At 32.5% G+C, this 24,999-nt stretch overlaps 1 protein-coding gene across 3 annotated transcripts in view; it reads left to right on the forward strand.

The window, feature by feature from the left end:
• Positions 1–24,999, forward strand: part of LOC111002113 (diuretic hormone 45) — a 70,589-nt gene that overhangs the window by 43,820 nt on the left and 1,770 nt on the right. The window contains exons 3-6 of one of the 3 annotated variants that reach the window (XM_045633558.1): positions 11,779–11,898; positions 12,899–12,985; positions 16,741–16,894; positions 18,812–18,955. In XM_045633558.1, coding sequence (XP_045489514.1) covers positions 11,779–11,898; positions 12,899–12,985; positions 16,741–16,894; positions 18,812–18,852 — 402 coding nt within the window. In that variant the 3' untranslated portion in view covers positions 18,853–18,955. Of the gene's footprint in view, positions 1–11,778; positions 11,899–12,898; positions 12,986–15,159; positions 15,308–15,945; positions 16,070–16,740; positions 16,895–18,811; positions 18,956–24,416; positions 24,598–24,999 lie in introns of those variants that run through there. The other 2 variants (XM_045633559.1, XM_045633557.1) reach the window with 2 other exon arrangements.

The following is a 24,999-nucleotide window of genomic DNA, read 5'->3' on the forward strand; positions in this document are numbered from 1 at the left end:
AATATTATTTAAAATTTGACACTGCGATGGTAGCGCCGTCTGTCGGATCCATTGTAAAACATTCCAAAATCAACAACAACTAATAAATTGAAAATTAATTAAAAAAACATTGTCCAGCGGACAAAATTGTGAATCTTAACCATTCCCAGATCCCCTTGAACACACACAAAAAATTTCGTCTAAATCGGTCCAGTCGTTTAGGAGGAGTTCAGTCACATACACACGCACACAAGAAATATATATATTAAGATTTGCACAGTTGAACTGTCATTTTCATACAAAGACACATACACCGATTCGACCTACCTTGGATAGCTTGTATCGACAGATGGCTATAACAACCCGTCGATTGTTTTATCAATATTTGGATAAAAATGTCTGTCTTAGATGGTGAAAAATGGATTGAGATATGTTGGGTTTGGGCGTAAACCAACCAAGTCAATCTCGACGCTTTAGGGGGAAAATTCTGTAAATCGGTCATCACTGGTATATAATATAAGGATTAAGTATAAAACTACTGATATAATTCTATTATCTATGCAAAAGAAAACAAAAGCCAGTTACCAACTATTGATCCTATAGAAGCATATTATCAGTGATTGATTAAGTGCGTAAATTATTCATGAACTCAATTATAGTGAACAATAGCTGATTTATGGCTTGTCCAAAGATTGGTCATGAGCTCCATAATTTGGATAAGTTCGATGGCTAGGTTCGATTCCCAGCTGTGCACAAATGGGTCTTCTATGCCCATTTAGAATTCGCTTTTCTCGGTTAAGGATTACCTCGTAGGTAACCCGATTTCTCGTAGAACCAAAAAGTCCATGTCAAAATAACTCTATTCCTATAGGTAACATAATACATAAAAATATACCTAATAACTAACCTTAAAATTTAATAATTAAAAAATATTATTGAAATGAGTCCCTTTAGGCAAGGTTCCGAAGAAGTATCTTCGGAACCTTGGAACCTGGAACCTGGGAACGCTGCCAGTAGGCAGCGTTCCCCCTTTGAATAGCTAGACTAATTCTTTGTGCTAGCTGCCAGCTCTTCGTTCTCCTGTGATGTCGACTTTTTGATATCTCCCTAAAAAGCCTTATCGCGCTAGGATAAGACCCCACGGACCAAGGGTCTCGACACCGAATGGGACAAAATCATATTCAGAGACTATAGGTTATATATACACTTATGAACATCAGAAAAGAAGTTAAATTAATTCTAAATTTACATTAATACACATTCGTGAGTTAGTGTGTAGTTAGAGTGAGAGACGCCACTCTTCTTAATTGCTAAGTTTTGTCTTAGCTTTGTTGTCAGGCACAGGAGACCGCCTACTTGCCTATTAGATTGACAAATAATCATGAAACAAATCTGAGGCCCAGAACTAAAAAGGTACTATTACTAGGTAAATACTATTTTTTTTTATAGAACCGGGGGCAAACGGGCAAGAGGCTCACCTGATGTTAAGTGATACCGCCGCCCATGGACACTCTCAATGCCAGAGGGCTCGCGAGTTGCTAAAACTTGTTTGTTTGTACGTGCTTATCCCAGAGAGTATGGATTTAAAGTGAAAATATTTAAAATAACGTTAACAAAGCGTGTGCGGAAAGAGAATTGGCGCTATGGTTATGCAAACTAATATTTTTATTGTATACATTTAATAATTTATTTCATAAAAATATCAAGATTACTGTACTATACGCAATAGTATAGCCAACATAACAAAAAATAGATAGCGACCACAAATCTCAGGACGGTTCTCTTTCTGCATAGAAAAGTAGCATGACTGAATATTTTCGTGTGCGTTGCCGGCCTTTTAAGAATTGGTACGCTCTTTTCTTGTGGGTGGATTCTTCTTGCCACTAATTATTTATCACTTCACCCATAGTATGTTATTATATATATTAAAAACTGCACTGTATATAATTGTTATGACAAAACAATTAATTCAATAGATAAAGTTTAAATAAAGCGATGCGAGCGTGGGGTGACGAACTAGTGCTGAGCAGGCTACCTCTAATTAATTTGATATATTTGGTTTAAATATTGTTTGATGATTTGCTTTTTTAAAACAGTACCGAGAGTTTTTTACGCCGGCTTTTTCTCTCGGCCTACACCCTCTGTCTTTGCCGATGAGTAGGGATACCCACAGGTTCGAATTGATTGACGTGGAATAAGTGATACCTAGATGATCTTATGTTCCAAAATAAACGTATTTTATTTTTATTTTTTAACAAGTGCTAACAAATCGCGAGACGTCCAAATTATAACTACTCGCTGCTCAATCCCTTTTTTTCTTAATTGTCGACGCATTATCGCGCGTCACCTACGGCCCGTTCCTAGTCTAAGATCCGGGATTAGAAAAATATACCCTCATCTGTTATTTAGATAAAACAATTTTTTATAAGCTGATTTCAATATCATGAACTTATAAAAACAACCTCTGCCATCATAAGCCTGCTGCAATTAATAGTAATTAATTAATTAACAACTAATTTATTTTTAATTTCTTCCCTCTCATGTCAATTACATGTAGTAAGTTAAAACCGTCAATATTTTATATTATATACCTCACTGTAGTAGGCACCCATCTCTATGATTGCTATACTTACCTGCTGCCAGGTGAGAAAAGGTAAATAAATGTAGCTTATTTCCCTCACATGTTAATTAAAAAATCGAAGTACAATAATAATCGGCGTAACTTACTACATGTAACTAACATGAGAAAGTAAAGAATAAAAATAAATTATTTGTTAATTCATTAATTACTATTAATTGCAGCGGAAGTTCATTATATTGAAATCAGCTTATAAAAAATTGTTTCATCTAAATAACAGATGAGGGTATATTTTTCTAATCCCAGATCTTAGACTATAGTGCCTTCATAGGATAGGACATTAAGGATGGATATATTGAGCAACCACTAAGATAAAATGCGAATTCGGCGCAACCACTGTGGAGATTTCTATTGTTTTTTGTCCCTCAAAGCCGCAAAATTATCTTCGTTTTAATCTAAGACAAAGCAATTTAATATACCTTATCTTGGCGGCTCTTCACAAAAATAATATCGCGTTTGTCCATTTAATTTCATATATTTCGCCGAAATTAAAAGAGATTCAAATAAAATGCTCATTTTCTTATTCATTCTTTATTAAATTTGGGAGCCATATACAAGTTTGTGAGCGTTTTAAAAACTAACTAAACTGGAACACTAATCTCTTATAGAATTTCTCTCTTCTTCACGAATATACCAGAATAAAGACTGCTTATCCAGAGTTTGACATATTGGGTTGATAATGCCCAAACCCATATTTCAATCCATTTTTGACCACTTAATAAACTAGACTACTTAATGCATATATGTGTGCCAATGACCAATCGATGGATTATAATAGCCATCTGTTGATACAAGCTATCCATGGTAGGTTGGATCGGTGGATATGGATAGGCCTAAGTATGATAATGACAGTTCAACTGTGCCAATATCCTATCTTAAGATTTTAACTTAAACCAGTTTTTAAAATAATTAAAAAGCTTTTATGTTTTAAACATAGACATGTATATTTTAATATTATTTTTACGGTTTTATTTATTTTATTTGGTTTATATTCATTATCAAATATGAGTGTGTGAAGAAATTGCATTCTATCCGTCGCCAAAAATGGATAGTCTTCGTAGGTTTTGGCTATTGGGATACAGATCCATCGACACTCACGGTCTGATCCCAGATTGGTTTCAATCTAAGATTTTGGATTAATTATTGGGTTCGGGAGTAAGACCGCATGGATAAGTCCATCTAACCTAATCCGCTGTTTTGCTGGTAATTTTAATTTTTTGTAACATTTATATACCATAACTGTCATATATGATGTTAATGTGTTAATGTAGGATAATTGATGTGGGAATTATTTTGGAGTTCTATCGAATTAGTAGTAACTGTTAAGATAGAAAAATGTAGTGGAATAAATAAATAAATAAAAATATTTTAGAAAAGATAGCTTGTGACATACTGTAGGTAGGTGGTGAACTTAAATTAAATATGAGAGATATAAGATCAAAAAGAGAGTCTAACTGCCCGGAAAGTCTCGATGATAAATTCTTTCGAAGTATATATCGTCCTGAATAACCTTTCAGGGCGTTTGTAGCTTCAGTTCTATAAATGCAAAGAAACCTTTTAACACTTAGAACGATAAATCAACAGACTTTTATGAATGGCAAAGAAATGTTGACTGATTCTTTTCACTTGAAACAGTATTTTATAAATGTTACATACAATTAGGTCAACGCTGATTAATAGTCAAAATAAACAGAAATATAAAAAGGTTAAATATACATGATGTGGTACTTTTCAAGACTAGCTAAGGCATCCAAGCACTGTGCTTCTAGGCTACCATTGGAGTAGAGTTGGCAACACTTTTATAACATGTCGAATAAACGAATTTTCTCTTTCTCTTCTCTTATCACATTGAATGCTTAAACAATAGATACAAAGTAATCGCCAATAACTAAAAATTTTATGGCGAATTTTGATTAAGTTAATTTGAATGTATATTATTAATTTTAAAAAACATTTTTGGAATCCGAGTGGTCGGCATACAGCAATTGGTTGGAATCGGATCAGAAAGCTTGCGTTGGTAATTGTTTTAATGTCTGTCTATGTGCGCATTCAACATTCAGTCGAACGGTGACGGAAAAACGAAAACATCTTGACAGGTTAAGGCTTGCCTAATGGCGCATCCACACATGCCCAATAATAAATAATCCGCAAATGCAAAAATAACGAAATGACAGAATTTAACTGGGATGATAGTGCAGTACATTTATTAATAGAAAAGTATCAAGAAAATGAACTATTCTGGAACCCAAGGCACATGGATTTCAAGAATCGCAACAAAAGAAATGATGCTATTAGCGTCATTCGGTCTGTAAGCCGGCATGTGTGGATGCGTCATAAGACCCAAAAAGTCGACGGCGTATGTCAGGCACAGGAGGCTGATCACTTGCCTATTAGATTACAATATGATCATGAAACAGCTACTCCGAGGCCCAGACTCAAAGAGGATAGCGTCACTGATTTTTTTTTAGAACAAGGGGCAAACGGGCAATAGGCTCACCTGATGTTAAGTGATACCGCCGCCCATGGACACTCTCAATGCCAGAGGGCTCGCGAGTGCGTTGCCGGCCTTTTATTTATTATTTAATACTTCGTTGCGGATATAATAAGTGCTTGAATTTTTATTTCAATTATATATTTAACACACATAAGAATAGTAATATGTATTGATATGGTAAGATTTTGTTAGGTTATCTAATTATGTAATAACTTTAGACAGAAGGTCTCTTAAGTAGTGAATAAATTAACCGATTTGGTATTACATGAATCTCACAACGTTTTACGGTAGAAGTGAGTTGCGAGATATCTTTGTTTGTGTTTAAACTTTAAATTAACTTTAGAATCTATAATATCTTATAAGCTGCTATATATAAACTTATACCCGTTCCTTCTTAATTTTATATGTTCATAAATAAATGTTTGGCAGGTTAATTCCAATACTGACAGCTTTCATTGAACTCTTTTTTTTAATATGAATGTAATCTGTGGATCTGGGCTACACTATGGTATAAGTTTTGGCGGGAACAGAGAATGGCGGACAAATAACTATTTACTATATTTACAAAGGTTTCTTTTATTAATATGGCAATAGTTATAACTTTATGCCAGTTTCAAGTAAAAGCTATGGAAACGAAACGCGAGAAAAAATAAAGAAACAATTCAAAAATTTAATCTTAATTTTATTATTGATTATGAAAGAAGATAATACAATAAAGGATAAAGCAAAAGGCAGGAGATTTTAGTCGGAAACAGAACATGTAGTAATTGTAAGGAATTCAAAAAGGCGGTTCGGTCATACTGGGTACAAGAAAAGAAAATATGGTCGAGGTCACCAATATCTTGTCCACTCTCCTTTAGAAAGGTTTTCCGCTAGACAATTTGTTCTAACTTTATACTTTTTTACTTTTATAAAAAAAAATTAGATTCGGACCTTTCATTTATAATTATTTGTTTATAGGTACGGTATCGATAGCGATATATAATTACTGTAAATTTTTATTTTTTATTTTATAGTTTAATTTAGCAATCGTAAATTAATTAATTTAAAAGTTTATTAATAAAACCTTTTTTTTAAGTATTTTGTTAGTCCTATGGTTGGGAACAATTAAGCTTAATACATAATGACCAACTCAGAGTATCTTTAAATAACAAAATATTTTAATAATGCAGATTTTAGTTTTTTTTATTTCGTTTACTCATTTTAATAGTAGTTTGTTGACATTCGATGATTTTGTTATCCCTGGAATTCGTGAGACAGGCATTCGACAATAATGCGTGATATTAATATGTAATACGTTATGTAACTTGTGTTTTGATTATATCTTCATAAATATATGATCTCCATGTCTTGATTATGTGGCGCTACAACCTTTTTAGGTCTGGATTTCAGATTTCTGTATCTGTTTCATGATCTTCCAATCTAATAGGCTAGAATCAGCCTCCTCTGCCTCCCAAGTGCCTTTTAAGAATTTTTAATATAACACGGTGTTAACGGTTAAGAGGCTCACCTGAAAAGCGATACAGCCTATGTACACTAGTATTGCCAATAGCCTCGCAAGTGTGTTGCCAGCCTTTTAAGAATTTTTCGCTTATTTTTATATAACAACGTTTATTTAGGTGTAAACGGTTAAGAGGCTCACCTGAAAAGCGATACAGCCTATGCACACTAGTATTGCCAATAGCCTCGCAAGTGTGTTGCCGGCCTTTTAAGAATTTTTCGCTTATTTTTATATAACAACGTTTATTTAGGTGTAAACGGTTAAGAGGCTCACCTGAAAAGCGATACAGCCTATGCAAACTAGTATTGCCAATAGCCTCGCAAGTGTGTTGCCGGCCTTTTAACAATTTTTCTCTTATTTTTATATAACAGGGTGTAAACGGGTAAAAGGCTCAGCTGATTACCGATACAGCCTATTTACACTAGCATTGCAAAAAGACTCGCACATACGGCCTGTTAAGAATGGATTCTCTCTCTCTCGTCTCTATTTTCATAAAGGATCTTAAGTTGTTTAGAAATACTTCAGTGGCTAGCTGGTACCATATAGAGGTTAAAATGCTTCCATCTTAAGTCTTGATTTAATATTGTGTTATATGTATTACAATATCACAAATTAAACAGTTCCCCCATAAATTAAAGTTCGTTCTTAATAGAACATGTCTAGTACCAAGAATTGTTTTTTCTCCATAATAAATTAATAACTTTTCACATATTAAAAAATCATGTACGTTAATTTATTGCAGTCTCTTTCATTTAACATGTTAACCGTTCTTGACGTAATCATTTCTAAATAATAATTAACCTACTGTTGCACAAGAAGAATACTTTCCTTTATGACTAGGGTGAAAAGTTGCTTTTTTTTATAGAACAGGAGGTTTTTAAAATTTCTTCCCACTGTTTCTATTAATAATAAAAGTTTTGTTTATATTTGCATGAGAATGTTGACCTTACATAGAGGTTTGTTCACGTCCCAAATAAATACTTACTCCATGTTAAATGCCTCCTAATAGACATGAAACAACATCGCTTCAAACCGTCTTGTATGTCGTTCAGTTGCGCTAAATGTCTTTGACTAAACTTTTGTAGATATAAAGCATTGTTACATATTAGTTGTGTGCAGGCGTTATACGAATAGATAGATAAAGATGTTCAATTCGTTACATACATTCTCCTTGGAAATAAATACTGGCTGGAATTATTAAAAAAAAACAATGAGCGTTCTTTTGTTTTTGGAAATTATTTGCGTCGTGATTTTAAACATCGATAAACTGAAGTAAGCGCGGTTAAAAAATATCTCCATGAAAAATTTTTACTACGGAGCTGGTGAAGGTGTAGATTAACAGGAGTTAATGCTCCTCCATTCTAGGGTCGCAGGTCAGTGTGATGAGGGGACGCATGGGACACCCTACATCGATAGACTGTACATATGATTAAAAAAGTTGAATAGTTGTATCACTGTAAATTTAAAGAAATAAAACTGGTCATACTACACACAACGATTTGGGTATGATACGCTTTTTGACGCGCCAACGATCTGAAAATTACAAGATCTTGGGTTTTGGATCGATTCACAACTATGGACGAAATGGTTTTATAATTCGGAAACGAAAAACAGTTCACAATTTGCAAGATTCCGTCATCTCCAACTCCGAAAAAATTAAAGGCGATTTCTTCATCCGATAACATGAGCTGTTGTTTCTGCCATACTAGAAACTGACTGACTGATTTGTTAGAACTACATTAATACTCATTACTTATGAAAAGCACTGATTCAGTTTTACACATAAAAAATGGAGTTGGACTAGATTTCCCAAATTTCCCGAATCAAACTAATATATGTATAAATTATGTTTATGTATAAGTAATAATATTATGTATAAGTACGCGAACAAAAGACAGAAAATAATGAATATTAAACGCATTTCAACTTTAGGAGTCTCAATTCTATTAAAACATTTGTCGTTGAGAGAGGTTTAAATATCTAAATTGACCTCGCACCAAGGATAGAAAAACAAGATGGCCGATTTTTAGATCAACTGTGTTATTGTCCAATTATTATGAATTTATAATAAAGACTAGCAGACACGGCCAAGCGTTATGACTAAGGTTTTTGTTATATTACATAGTAGTAAACTATTCAAGGGAAACGGTAGGAGAACTTATGTGAATGGTAGATAGCTTATGTGAAACGTTGGTACTTTTAACACAGCGCCATCTGTTAGAATTGTATTGAATAATAAACAAATAATTTGCAATAAAATAAAATTGCGACTATAATTAAAGATCTAAGCTATCCTATCTCTTAAGTTGGACCAGACTGCTCACAGTGTGCCAATTTCATTTAAAATCGGTTAAGTAGTTCGTGACAGGAGATTTATATATATTAAGATAATCGAGGTTGAAAGATGTTTGATGTTAGACATTTTTCAAGGGACATAGTGCAGATAAAATTCAACAAATTCAATACATAAAATGCCAACATGCGATTTATAGCCGAGTTAATCTGGCGGGCGACAAATCCGACGCATGTTGAAAATCTGACAGCTCTCAAACGCGACCAGTTAATAACTTCCCGCCAATTTTCACGAAATTTAGATTGCATTTTTTGACACAAACGGATTTACAAGTGTTATTTACACAAGATTTATAGATAATAAATTGAATAACTAGTAAAAATTATGTATTTGTATTATGGGCGGAAAATATCCGGCTACAATATAGAGACTTTAATTTTGTTCCTACTGAAGTAGACTCTTGGTTTGTGGGGTTCCAAGGTGCTAATTAAATAATAATTCTTCAGACAGAAAATTCTTGTCGTGATTTCAAAAATACATCAAACTATCTAACTTTTACTTAGGCAAAAACATCATTCCATAGATAGTGATTAGAAAACGACTTGCTCCGACCATCTCCTTATATCATTGTACCTGCCAGTCCTCACAGAACATAATATAATCTCCCAGAACCAATATTTGTCCCGCCTCTTTACTCAAACTAACACTGATGCTTACCTGTCTCCGCACTCTGCTACTTCAATCTACAAACAATTGTTATGTTCTAATGATTTGTTTTTTTTCGTCACTATAGTCTCGTATTTATCCTATCGTTCCACTGGCATGTTTATAAAATAAATCAAAATAATTACAATTTGTAAGATTTGGGAACCTTTTTGAGTGAAAAATATCTGTGTTAACGTCCCAGATATAACAAAAACTTAATTCTTAAACCAAGTTGATGTAAATTATTTTGTAATACAATTTCTTATATATTTTTTAACAAACATCATTGACATACACTCAAATGAGTGATTGTGTGTGCATGTGAGTTTGTAGATGCAATGTGTATAACACATTACACCATTTGTAGGATATATTCAATACTATATTATATAATAGTATAATGTGTTTATTTAACAGGGGTTTAGGCTCCGAATATGATTTTCTCCTATTCGGTGTCGAGACCCTTGGTCTGTGGGGTCCTAGCGCTATAAGGCTTTTTAGGGAAATATCAAAAAGGTTAGTCGACATCACAGGAGACCGAAGAGCTGGCAGCTACCTCGGACAAAGAATTAGTCTATTCAAAGTGGGAACGCTGCCAGTATCACCTTGCCTAGAGGGACTCAAAATCAAATCAAATCAAATCAAAATATCTTTATTCATATAGGTAAACATGTACACTTATGAACGTCAAGAAAAACAAATTAAATTAATTGTAAATTTACATTTACAACCAGTTCGCAAGTCAAGAAGACTCCTTTAAATGATATATTTTTTAAATTATTTTTACATGTCAAGTATAACAACTTAAAATTGTTTATTTGTAAATATTGTTTATATATTATTAAATCTATTGTGACTTTTGTTATTCTTACAATTACTGTTTGCTTAATAATTAGTATTCTGCTAAAATTAAAAATTTGTTAAATTCAAACAATAATCAAACTAATAATCTTCTTTGAAGTGGGTTAAAACACGGCCAAGCTATTACCGAGAGTATCAAAAGTGCAATGAATATAAATTTTTGAATCAGGTACGAGGAATCGATTTATCCCGACGCTGATTATACTCACGCTATGCTCATTTTGCAAAGTGATAGCTTTTGAAGCGATCATTACAGGTTTTTACTGGAGCTTTTGTTTTAACGACCCAGCTTTAGGTTCTATGGCTGATTCATTCGATTTTTAAATCGTCAAAGAGCGTATATCAGAATTCAATTTGTGCTTAACAATATGTTGCAAAACCACGGACCCTTAGTAAGATTCTGATATACTTGTACGTGGGGGCTGGGAACAAAGTCGTAAAGTTTTTTTTGACGTGACAACGTCTTATAATTCGACGGAGCCGGCTGCACGCGTTACCTCGCTCTTGACGCATACGGCGTTACCTCGCTCTGAGGCGTTCCATTTAAGACTTGTAGTGCAAGCGAGAGCACGAAACAAGCGACAGATAACTGTGTGCCGAGCGTTGGCAAGCTATTATCAATAAAAAAGCACATTTTTGACTCCCTTGGAAGTCAAAAATGTGTATTGCATTACAATTTATTGTAAAAAAACTCGAGGAAGTCTTTATTCTGCGGTAACATGATGGTGACATATAATGGCAGTGGCAGCTAATACCACCGGCATGGCTCCGACATATACGTATATATATAATAAACAACCCATCCCATATAATTGTTCACTCGTTCAAATTTATTATCTTTCGCTCGCATGTCATAAAAATCCATAAAATATAAATCGGAATATTTTTGAGTACTGTGTCATTTTAACGAGTTTAGTTTAGTAACTACAATTTTGCACACACATCACGAAATACAATTATATAATTTGCACCGTTATAACTAAAGGTTTTATCTGTATTTAACAGAGAAGCGAAACATTAGGTTTATGATTTTTTTTTAATAATGGGGTATAAGTTTTTCCAATTGCTAAAAACTTTTAATGTTAAAAGACTATTATTATTAGAACTATTATAATTATTTTATAATATTTATTTATTTAGGGAAATAGGGAAAGTTAACTGGTCACATATATAATAACTCTTTGAGAAAATTTATGCTGGTCCTTCGAGCCGGAACTATCTACTAATACGATTACTATCCAATAAATTTTAAGTTATAACCAGCTTAATTAGGTATAGTAAAAATAAGCAAAATGTGTCTTTTACAGATGTTCTGGGCAGTTTGTTGTGTCACGTTGGCCGTGGGCAGTGTATGCACAAGTGCGGCGCCTAGGAGCGAAATTTCACACCCTATCGACTGGACCCAGCTGGAATCAGCACCCGATGATGTAAGGTTTTTACAACCTAGTTATAAGCTTCAGAGCAAATACCGTAAATTTTCACGAATTTTGAGCGTAAGAATTCGCACAGACTTTTAAGACGTAAATTTGGTCGTGAATGTATTGAAACAGCGTGATTCAAATCTTATTTGCTGATGAGATACTTAATATAAATAAAGGAAATCTAACAAGATTTATGTACCGATAAGCATCTAAAAAAAATCATGAACTCTAGTGTTATAAAATAGTAGAACTTGTTAGAAAAAGACTAAAAAAATCTTATATTCGTTTTTGCAGAACTATCTTTTTTATGTATTTAAACTAGTCATGTGTTAGCAATGGAAAAAATCCTGTTAATCCTGTACATATGGAGAAGGGAAAGATCACATGTACCAATAAACGAAAAGCATGAATGGTGAATCTCATAATAGTGGAAGTGAGAGATATTTTAAGACCGTAGCAAGTAGAGATCAGGAAAAGGGCGTGAATAAACAAAAACCAAATAAGTTAATTTGCATACTAGAAAGAGTGACAGCAAATTGGTGGGTATAATAAATAGGAAGACAAAATAAAGGAAAATATATGCCAACACGTAAAGACTGATTTATTTCCGCTATATTTTGTATGAATCGGAATGTCACAAAGCAAATAGAACTACGTGGACCGATAATGTCGGACGTGACTTAATATTACTGTTTACATTGTTAGCGCCATCTAACGGCTTTATTGTGCAAAATAAGTGAGAGAAATACCACGTTACACACATTAATTCTTACATAAGATAAATCAAAACATATCGTTTTTTTACAAAATTACAAAAATCTGCGACATAAAAATAGACATGCAAATGTCATCATAAGTACTTTATAATGTCATATATAATACTAGGCAAGTTAAGTTATGTATTGAAAATCTGTGTCAAACTTATAATCTAGACATTCGCTATAAAAACTCTTTACCTTTAAAAATTTAATCACCTTAAATTTAAAGTATTTAATTGTTTTTGTAGGAAAGCGTTGATTATGCTGTATCACCTGGACGCTATCCATCCGCCCCCTGGCTCTACCTTCTAGCGGAAGCACCTCGTGAATCACAGGTAAATAAATTTTAGTTTAAAAAAATACACGTAGAGATTTAGCTGTTCCAGTAGAGAGTTCAAATGCTTTCATTTTCAGCAGGGCTTCTCTCTATTCAAATCTCACTACTATATTTTCGTATATAGCCAAGACGACAGTGCTTTGAATACTTATAGATACATAGCCAGTCTATTTATCGAGCAGTAGATAAGAACAATAGCTATAAAGGTCTCAGTAACGATAGAATTGCTTAGTTGAAATGTCTTAATTGTAGATCGTTTGTTATCATATCGTAATTGTTAATTAAGATTTATAACCGCCTAGTGTTTCACAACTCAATGGCAATACAGTATCCTATAAAATAATTCTGCGTAATAAATCAGATTTAAAACTAAATAATTATTTAGTAATTGTTTTAAAATTGCTTTAAAATGCGTTATTTTTGTTTAAATGTTTTTTACGAGTTAACTACTCTTTAAAAAAATTATCAAAGTCGATCCACAGATTAGTTAAAACCTTGCTTTTGTTGTTAGAGTTGTTTAATGTTGGATTTGTTAGAATGTAAGCAATTTTAAACTTGACAGGTCTGGTATGTCAATAAAGCGACGCCATCTTAAATTGAAAAGCGTTTTGGCGGGTTCTTGAATTTATAAATGTGCTATAATCTCTAGTCATGTTGTATGTAGTGATTCAATTTCCGTAGGTAGTAGGCTCATTTGGACCATTGACTCTAGCTATATGACAGAAGTTTTTTTATTAAGTTCTAAAACGTTATATACGTTATATATGCATAAATTTATACAAGAAAAATATGACAAAACAAATTTTACACGCATACACATCAATTATATTACAATATTAGCGTGCTAGCAAGGAAAAATATTAAACAACCAACCACAAAATAAATGAAATAATAACTAAAATTAAATAGAAACTTAAATCTTATTAAGAGCATGATTATCAAAGTTACCTTAAGTTGGAAAAGAAAACTAGTAATAGCTTTTAGAGTGGGTTATGATTCTATACAGATGTGTTATTATTTACACTTTCTATATTAATTCTTTATATTTCTGAAACATATTTGTCAACTACGTTCTCTCCAAATAACATATTCAAATTTAAGAACAAAAATAGTAATAAAACAAAAAAAAGACAGAACATCAGACAAAACAAAAAAGTCCAAAGACTTTTCGAAGTTGAAGTCAGCAAGGAGGTTCTATTATTATTTTCAATTATACACATGTACAGATACTTTACGTACGAACAATTGAATAGTAATGTACAGTACAGCGCGAATTGGGCGTATTGAGCACAAAAAATCACGACTTTTGCCATACCAAGGTTTTGGCATAGAGAGCCTTTGTACCGACAAGATGTAGGAGTAAATACAAGTATATATACACAAATACTTGACGAAACTATCCAAAAGTTTATGCTAAGCATATAGGCAATTATACCAACCCTTATCACTTTAGACGGCTGTTATATATATAATGGAAACATACATCGTTACAAAATTTATGCATTTAGATATAATTTAAAAATATTAATAGATAGCAAGGGCCATTCTATAAATAACATCAAAATGACTTAATTGAAAATATATAAAATATATTTTTTTTATTGAAATTTGGCCATGTATGATCTCTTGAATTTTAAATATATTATTTTGACAGTCAAATTAAACTTATTTTTTTAATGAGCTGATATAGTGCTCCTATAAGCTTGATAAAGTATATAATTATTTGTCTTTTAAAATTGAGATATGTTTCACATATCTCAATTTTGTGCGTGTGTGCGTAAAACTATATTTATTTATTACTATATTTTGTTTAGTTTTCGTAAGCAAATACTTATTACTTATACAATTAATAACTGTGATTACAATGTCTAATTTTATAACAACAACTGATCTAGGTGATACACGTGAAACATAAGAAAGTTGGAACGTACAAAATGGCGCGATTCATTTGTTTATGTTCAGGCAACATAGACTTGACAGATGCGCGTCGTTTTAATTGTGATTGGTCACAATTAAAGCGCGCCATTTCGTCTTTTGTTTTTCATTCGCGTTTTGGCCCTGACGCACCGTTGGTCACAATCAAGCAACGTATTAGTATCTAATGTACGATCTATTTTATTTCAAAGAATAAGTTAGAAGCACGGTAAAATGTGTAATAAGTAGTGTGTGAAGGTAAATAATGGATTGTCGCGGTCTCGGCGCACCGTGTACGTTTCTGTGAACCCCGCGGTGGAATTGCTTCAGCGTGCTGCATACAACAACTACATGGAACGGCAGGTGCATGCTAATCGGGACTTTTTGAACTGCATCGGGAAAAGGGGTAAGTTATAAATTCTCTATTATTTATGGTCTCTTCACTTTTATTTCTGAGCATGAATTCGATAACAAAAATAAAGTGTAAACTCTATATAACGACACTCAAATTATTAAATGTAAAGAAAAAAAGTCAGTAGCAAAAGATAAAGTTTATTTCAGACTAGCGTTAGTATAAAAAAAACAATTCTTATTTGAACGCTTAAGAATAGTCTGTTATTTCCGTCAGACGTCTTTTATTGCACCTGTAAATTTGTTGTATTTTTTTGCTTATATATTTTTCATCGCCTTTGACTTTGCTTCTAAATTCCATTAAAACAATCTTTTTCAGTAAAGGTTTCCAATCTAAAATTAACTATACATACATATATGAACGATTTAATGCCGTGAAGTATGGTTTAATGTAACAAAAGCTTCCGAAGGCAAACTCTTAAAGTATGTCATATGCCGTATTAATTTTGTAATGCTATTAAAATTGTATATGAAAATGGAGATAGAAACGCGATTTTCTGTAGCCTTAGGCTCATTTTGCTTCCTTTGTACTTTTACAAGTCTCTCTACTTTACAAAACTTTTATATATAAGCGTGTTTATCTGATAATTATATTTTTAGCCATGGCAATATTTAAATTACGTTTTTCCACAGACTCATGGTATCCCGACTGCAAGATGGCCGCCTAAATTATTTCATTAAGACGCAATTACAGTGCCGTCCTGAGATCTCGATAGAGATAAAATGTTTAATGTTTTGTAAATATTATATACATATGTTAAATATATAATAAAATTCATAAAGAAATAAGTTTTTTTATTCACCTTGTGCGCGTTGGCATTGGTTTTCTGACAATTGGTGTAACGTTTTGACATGTACATATATACATATATTAAATCGCTTAAAAATTAAATTTTGTGTCCAAAGTATACTAATAATATAAAAATAAAGATTTATATTTTAAAATTAATAAATCTGCAGTAATTTTTTTATCTCACAATTTTAATGATAAAACAGCTCCGACCATTATAAAAAAAAACGTGTCAGGCACAGCCCTATTAGAAAAAAATTAAGAAAAGATACAGAAATCTTAGAACACCTAAGATTTTTTGTCGAAATTAACGCAAGGACGGCGTGAAAAAACTAATATGTACATATCTGTGGCCATAGGTCAGAATATGATAAATGCAATTTCCTTACTTCACTGGACAAGTAATTAAATTATCAAGAAAAAGATTTCTTGTATATATATACAAGAAATCTGTATAGTAGTGTTTCATATTTGAATAGTGTCTTTCTTAATAATTTAGAATCAATTTAACATATTTTCTGTTGACATTTATATGTGTACTTGGTGTAATATGAATAAAGTTATTTTGAGTTTAAGTTTAAGCTAACATATTTGTTATACACGAGTCAGAAAGTTATCTAATGAGTGTGAATGGAAAGGGTGATGGCAGAGTGAAACGCCGGATGCCATCCCTCTCTATCGACCTGCCCATGTCTGTTCTGCGACAAAAGCTGAGCCTCGAGAAGGAAAGAAAATTCCAGGCTATACGGGCGGCAGCCAACAGGGACTACCTTAATGACATCGGAAAGAGAGGTATATATTTTCAATTGATTTTATATATTCAATAGTGGCTTGGGCAGTACGAGTACTGGGATCTTAGCGATTACATTTGTGGTGTTACATATTTCCTCGAAAATCTATGACAGTAAGAATGGATGTCAGACGAAATCACGTAAAAATATAATATTAAAATACCTGGGTAATTTTTTGCGTCTAAATAGAAAAATATGTCGTAGATTTTATTCTCCAACTCCTCATTTGTTAATTTCTTGAGCATGATTCATAAATCGTTGGCCAATTTACATAAACAAGCAGGTGATCGAACTCATCTGATAAACTTAGTTCTGGAAATGCATGCTAAACTATCACGTACATACCCACACTTTTACACTATCACACAACACAACCAATTTAAGCTTAGTTCAATAAATTAAATCACAATTAGTTAAATGTATTAAATACTTTTTGTTTGTTTGTTCCCTTTTATAAATCTTTTTGTTGTAAAATGTATCATATTGTATTCCATCTTTGGCTATATTCTCAGTGTATTTGTTTGTAATTATATATAAATTATGTTAGCTGTAGTAGTACTAAATAAATAAATAAATAAAACTATTCAGTGTCTAGTCTAGTGCCTCCAACATGCGACTCCCAGAGGTCGTAGGTTCGAACTCAGCTTGCACCAAAGACTTGACCGAAATACCAAAAAAACCGACGACATGTGTCAGGCACAGGTCAATTACCTACTGTTAGATTTACAAATAAAAATCTGAGACCCAAAGGGTACAGTAGTTCTGCAGTGGTTTCAGCGACTCTCATCCCTGGTGCAACCCCAGCTTTGTAACAATGTACTTTGCATTTAACAGTCACTCGTACGGTAAAGAAAAACATCGTGAGGATATCGGCATGTCTGAAATCAAGGGCAAGGCTTTTTTTTAATTAACGTGGCTATGAAATAAAAAAGTATATCTGAGGCCCAGATCTCAACAGCATGTATCATCTAGTTTTTCACACACATAAAGTTTTCAGCTAGTAATTCGAACATCAGTACATAGAACATATAATAAAAAAGTGCGTGCGTACAAACTACACATGTCCGAAGTGAAACTTCTTTGTAAGTTAATTATTACTAAGGTAAAAGCCCCAATAGATGATCACGTACCCAGTATATGATCACTCCATGTATATTCACACTGTATACGTGCTAATGATAATATACACATATAAAAAATCTGTTTTAAAATGCGTTTATTGCACAAGGCGTTATGCGAGAGAATTGCCATCTAAAGTTCTAATATGTAACTACGAAACGAATACATAAATTGTACAGTGGCATTGTACCTTTAACGCTGACAGCATTTTTTTTTTGTTTATTTTATTTATTTATTAATACGTACTAAAACAATGTGTACCTATGCCTTAAAAAAGAAAGGATATATGACATCACAAATTTAAAACATACAATCAATTACATTAAGGGCCTGTTTCACAATGTATGGATAAAGTGCCAAATAGCTAGGTATGCAACACATAAATTATTCGAAAGATAAAAGTTCCAAATAAGATACTTCGAATTTCATGACGTATAGCGCTATCTGACAGTCGTGAAACGCAAAAATACTATTTATCCTACCAATAAGTAACAAATAGCTTATTTGGAACTTATCCGGACATTGTGAAACAGGCCCTAATTCTTTTATTCTTTATTAGACATAATATACAGGATTTGGATTTGTGTATAATTGATGTAGTGTAGCGAAGCAAGCTGTAGCAATTATTGATAAGCAAATAAGTGAATGATTAAATGGCTTTCCCATCCACTTTCTGCTATCACTTATATATCTAGCATCACTTGGGGCACCTTTATTATCCTGGTCCATATAGTTGTGTGTAAAAACCATTTTATTATGTGTAACAGTTTCATTGTTATAATAATATTCTATTTTACAGGTATCCTTTGGAATGCAGCATTTGATTCGGAGAAATATTAGAGAATTTATTTGTGCCCATGAGCAAATATTCCGAAAAAGTTTATGTATTATATAATAATTATGATCTCATTAGACTTAGATGTTTCACGTAATTTGTATAAGTTTTAAATAGTAATAGAATATAGTTATATGTAAATGTTTTAAAATATATATATGAAATATATGATGTTTTATTTCTAAACGATCATGAATCGTTTATTAGCAAGACATCCACCAAAATGGGTTTCCACGGGTTTCACAATTCCCTGTAATAAAGCAAGAAACAAACAAAAGATCGCTCCGATCTGAGTTTACGGATAAAGCCAAATTAAAGCAAAATCGAAATTCGTTTATTCAATTTAGATGCGTCTTAGGGCATGCTTATAAATAACAAAAACATTTACAAAATTCGCGAAAGAGCAAAACTACGCCATCCGTTCGCAAGACTACCAGGAGGCCTTGTTCTGAGAAGAACGGGCAAGAAACTCAGCAAGTTTTACCCTCCCTCTACATAACAATAATTCAAAGGAATTTCAATGTCATGAACCACAACGTCATTTCACGTCAAAAAACTTGGCGATTAAAAAGAGTGGCGGAGAGTTTATTGCCAGTTCTTCTCTTCCGTTCTACGCCCTTGATTTGAGAACTGGCAGTAAATGTAAAATTAAATTCATTTAATATTTCTTTTTTTTTGACGTTCATAAGTGTACATTGTTACCTACATGAATAAATAAATTTTGAATTTGAATTTAACACATATGTATTCACAACACATCCAAGATAACAAAACAAATTATAACAATATAATTAGAACTATTGCCAAGCGTTTTTATCTTCTAGGTAGTCATTATTATTAACTGTGTGGTAACCTTTACACATTAATGTTTTTCTAATATGTGTTTTGAATCTCTTAAAAGGCAATTTCTAATCTTGAATCATGTTATAGCAGCGTATACTTAGGCCCCTAAATGAAGTATTTTAATCTCATTTTAAGCCGCAAAATATATATTTCAGATTTGCGTGCGTATTTTATACGATAAGATAAATAAAACGTGCAGTAGTAGTCATTTACAAACTTTTAATTTATTAAAAAAAATATTGCATTTTTTTTATTAAGTTTATTATTAGTATGTAGGCTTAAATTATTATAAATACTAATATTTGTTTATTATGTTTAGGTCTTAACACAAGAATGTCAATATTAATAAATCTAAATATACATATTTTTGCTATATTTATTTATTTATTTCAGAAATTATCTTAACTGCCTATGCCAGTACGACAATGTGGAGAAACATTTAATAAAATATAAAATAAACAAATAAAATAAAATACATTAATATTGGAATATAAGATCATCATGGTATCACTTATTCCAATTTTACAATATTTAAAACCAATATAAAGTTATTAATTAAATTAATTATAATAATGTACATTAAAAATTAAACACATAATATACACAATATCGCTACTGAGAATTAACTCAGTGAACATACAAATATGTCGATAGTATCGGAGACATATTCTTAACGTTATAATAATAATAATTAATAAAAATTAATACCAATTTAAAAAGTTTGGTCTGGGGCCGTTGACCTTTATTCCTGGCTGTATTGCGATACTTATTTGTTGAGCGAGGAAGGCACCAGATCTGGAGACACCTGCACCGGTGAAACCAGGCACTAACTTATATCATTAATTAGCTTTGCTCAAGTGCAAAGCCTATTAACCCTACGGCAAGTCCGAAAATCAAGTTAAAACTAAGTGCATCTATCTATCTATTGTCTCACAAGGAAGTTCATATAGTTGATCGATTAAAAAAAGTAACTCGTGTATCAAAAAAGTGTTTATTCATTATTAAAATACACATGAGAATTACTTAATTATGACAGCTCGGCAGGTGGACTCAGAGATGGCTGCCATTTCGGGACGGATATTTTCTTTCAATTGTGCCAGAGAAGTCGGTTTATTGGTGTAGACTTTAGATTTAAGTTAACCCCATAAGAACTGCCTGGAGGCCAATTTATGTCACCTCTCCTGGAGATCAATTTGCCTGAGAGATTAGATGTGTGTGACAGCAGGAAGGAGTAACTCCTTCCTACTTGAACCATGTTCTTTGGTTATATCCGGGAAGGTTTTGAAGTTCAGGCACCAAGAACTCGTCTAAGATTTTCACATAACGTTAAATAAATAGAATGTAAACTTTCTTTTAAGACACCTGTTATATACAAAGTATGAAATAACTGAAGATGATTGATCTTCAGCCGGATCTGCCATTTCCAATAGCTATCTTTTGATATATATCTCTTCTAGAATCTAAAGAGATTCAGTTGTCTATTCGCATATCTAATCTCTTTAAGTATTCGGCCATACCCAGACATACCCAAGTTCATGGGTGGCCAATTCTTAAATATAGTAACAGTTTTTACAACATCAGAGCAAAATGATAGGCTATTATAGGCTATTTGAATTCTTTTACTTAGCTTACCTAACCATGGTGTGTGGTGTTGTCAGTATTAGTATTGCCATCATCGCGCGGTACATTAGAGTACAAGCTGTTCGGTTCCGTCGCTGGCTTTTTACAATTATTCCGATGCTGTACTGACATCTTCTCTAATTAGCCATATCGATACGAATTTTAATTGGCTATTTCTTAATACATAATATCTTAATATATATATTTCTTGTGTGCGTGTGTATGTGACTGAACTCCTCCTAAACGACTGGACCAATTTTGATGAAATTTTTTGTGTGTGTTCGTGGAGATTCGAGAATGGTTTAGATTCACGATTTTGTCCGCTGGACAATGTTTTTTTTAATTAATTAGTAGTTGTTGATTTTGGAATGTTTTACATTGGATCCGACAGACGGCGCTACCATCGCACTGTCAAATTTTAAATAATATTCGAATTTTAATTTTAGTCTGTCCCGACAGTTAGCGCTGCGATCAAATTAAAAAAAGTTTTGTTATCATTGTGTTATTGTAGACCATGTGCTGGATCGTTAGATATTGTCATAACATTTGAATAATAATTTTCATCAAAATGGTCCAGAATGTTTTAGCTTATTAAAAAAAGTTTGAAATTTTCAAATTAAAGACGTATAGACAGGACAACGTCTGTCGGATCCGCTAGTCTTATATATAAAATTCTCGTGTCGCGGTGTTTGTGGTTAAACTCCTCCGAAACGGCTTTCCCGATTCTTATGAAATTTTGTGTGCATATTACCCAATATACCCCCAAGACCTACCCAGGTCTGAGAATCGGACAACATCTATTTTTCATCCCCCCTAAATGTTACGGGTAACCCCTAATTTTTTTTATTTATTTTTTAGACAAAATTATTCGTTTTCATTTTTTCACGATACATCATACAAAAATACATGCAAGCTTAAATTTTCACCCTCATGTCTCTCTCGAACAACCCCTATTTTTACATCCCGATTTTTTTTTAAATCTATCCACAGATACGCAATAGGGTTGCAAGATGGCAATCAAATATTATAATTGTAGTAGAATTAAAATATGTTTCTTAGAAATAACATACATGGCAAAACAAGGTTTGCCGGGTCAGCTAGTCTATACATATACATGATTTTATAAAGTTTAAATCACATGTCTCGTCAACTATTTTCTTCCATTATGACGTAAATATAATCGGAAGAGATAAAACTTAAACCAAATATATTCAAAGAGCAATTGTCGATACGATGGCATCATACTTTGAATCGCACTAACGAAGAGTTTCCTTTTCCTACTTTCGTGACAGATTTTTAAAGCTGCTATATATTTGAACGCAAATTTCATTTTCAAACTAATTTTTCAATTTGTTATTTCTTTGTATTTTATTGATCTATGCAACATATTCTTGCATATGTATATAGTTTCTTATAGTAGTTACGAGACGTTAAATTTACTTACAACGTTTCGTAAAAGGTTTTATTATAATATGAGCAGTGTTGGCCTAGTGCAGTGATTCTCAAACTATGTTCCGCGGCACTTTTGTGTGCCGCCAGATTTCAAAAGTATGCCGCCAAATTTTGCGAACATATAATTATGTTAATATTATTAAATTATATCAATTAAAAACAAAATAATTATTAGCTTGTAATTAATCCAGTAAAAAAACTTTTAATTATTATTATTGGAAGCAAATATTAGTTTATTCTGTATATTTAAAACTTTTGTCATAAACTATTTATGGAGTGTGTTGTAGTAAGTAAATAGTTTTTATCTTTGTGTGCCGCCAAATGTTAAATCGTTTAATATATGCCGTAACAAAAAAAGGTTGAGAATCACTAGCCTAGTGTCTTCAGACTCTCAACCCTGTCGTAAGTTCGAATCACGGCTATTGGAGCTAACAAAATACTGATGAGGTTGCATTTTCAAAAGAAAATTTTAATTTTATTTATAGATATTATGTATGGATATACAGGAGGTAAATGGAAATTACAATTGAATTGATCAAGTTACATTTATTTGTACGCCTGAATACGATTATGTCAATTTTTTAACAATCGAACGCTGCCGAACGTGGAGTTTGTCGCTCGTTCTCGCTCTCGCTAACATTTCAAGGCTTAAATGGAACGCCTCAGAGCTAGGTAACGCCGCATGCGTTATGTTTTTTCGTGCGTGCAGTCGCCTCTATCAAATTATGATCTTGAATCACTAAATAAACAGAAAAAATATTATTATTTATATCAAATTATATGAAGCATCCTTATTATCATTTCTTTATTTGCTTTATTCTTTATATTACAAAATAATATAATCACAATATGTTACATTAGAAAATCGCTGTGGTTTGTAACCATAGCAGTCTTGTTTGGGAGCGCGACAAATTGTAAAAGTAGTTTTTTTATTTAGGGTTTATGTTGGTTAGTGTTAGGCTATCTATTATCTGATTGGGTAGACTATTTATTAGCCGCAGAAGCAAATACCTCAACTTTATCTCGCCATATATGTTGTTTGTTCTCAATGGTACAAAGCCACTCGCTTTTTATGTCATTGAAAATAGTGGTCAACTAGCGCCCAAACCCAATAACCTATCTCAATTCATTTTTGACCATCTGACATCTTAATCCAAATATTGATAAAAGTGTGCCAATAACCAATCGACGGATTGTAATAACCATTAGTCGGTCAAGGTATCCATGGTAGGTCGGATCGGTGTATGTGGATAGACCTTTGTATGAAAATGACAGTTTAACTGTGGCAATATCCTCATCTTAAGATTTTAACTAACACCAGTTTTTAAAATTATTAAAACGCTATTTGGTATATTTTAATCATAGACATCTATATTTTAATATTAAATGTACGGTGTTTTTTACTTTATTTGGTTTATATAGATTATCAATAATGAGCATAAATTTATGCATATGCATAAATTTTCTGCTCTCAGATATTCAATCTGAATTGTGGATGTATTAATAAATAAATTAATAATTTTTAATTATTGGGTTCGGGTGTAGAAGACATTTATTTACTTTTTTACCTATATGAATAAAGATATTTTTTGATTTTTATTTTTGCCAGATCGCGTGCCTGATAGGCCAGTATGTATCCAAAATATTATTGCAGAGGCTGGTTCGAGACTTTAACATTCGACCGAAACGCAAAATGCCTTCGCTGTCCATCAACAACCCCATGGAGGTGCTGCGTCAGAGACTGCTGCTAGAAGTTGCCAGGAAGCAGATGCGCGAAGCAAACCAGAGACAAGCTGTGGCAAACAGAGTGTTCTTGCAGAATGTTGGAAAACGAGGTATGTTATATAATCATGTGTTTATTTATGCTTTAACATTATGATATTTATTTAAAGAAAGAAAGAAAACAAATAAAGAAAACACTTTTTTACGGATTATAGTTATGTATTATTGTATTTAAACTTATAATTATTTAGACATAATTTTAAATTTAAACAGACGTTTCGCGTGCTTTACAGCGTGCGTGGTCACGGTGACTGAAGACAAAGGTGTTAAATGTCAAAAAGTATCACAGCTGTAGAAAATGTTGTATTATCTGTATTTATTTCTCCGGAGTTGGAATCGACTAAAAGATGTAGGGTTTCTGCAGAAATTGCTCACGGTGTCCATTTTCGCGGATTGTTTGTGTTGTTTTCTTTAAATGTGTAAAAGTTATCTTAATAAAAGACAATACTAAGAAA

This window comes from Pieris rapae, chromosome 23 (genome assembly GCF_905147795.1).
Source record: "Pieris rapae chromosome 23, ilPieRapa1.1, whole genome shotgun sequence".
NCBI classification, from domain to species: Eukaryota; Metazoa; Arthropoda; class Insecta; order Lepidoptera; family Pieridae; genus Pieris; species Pieris rapae.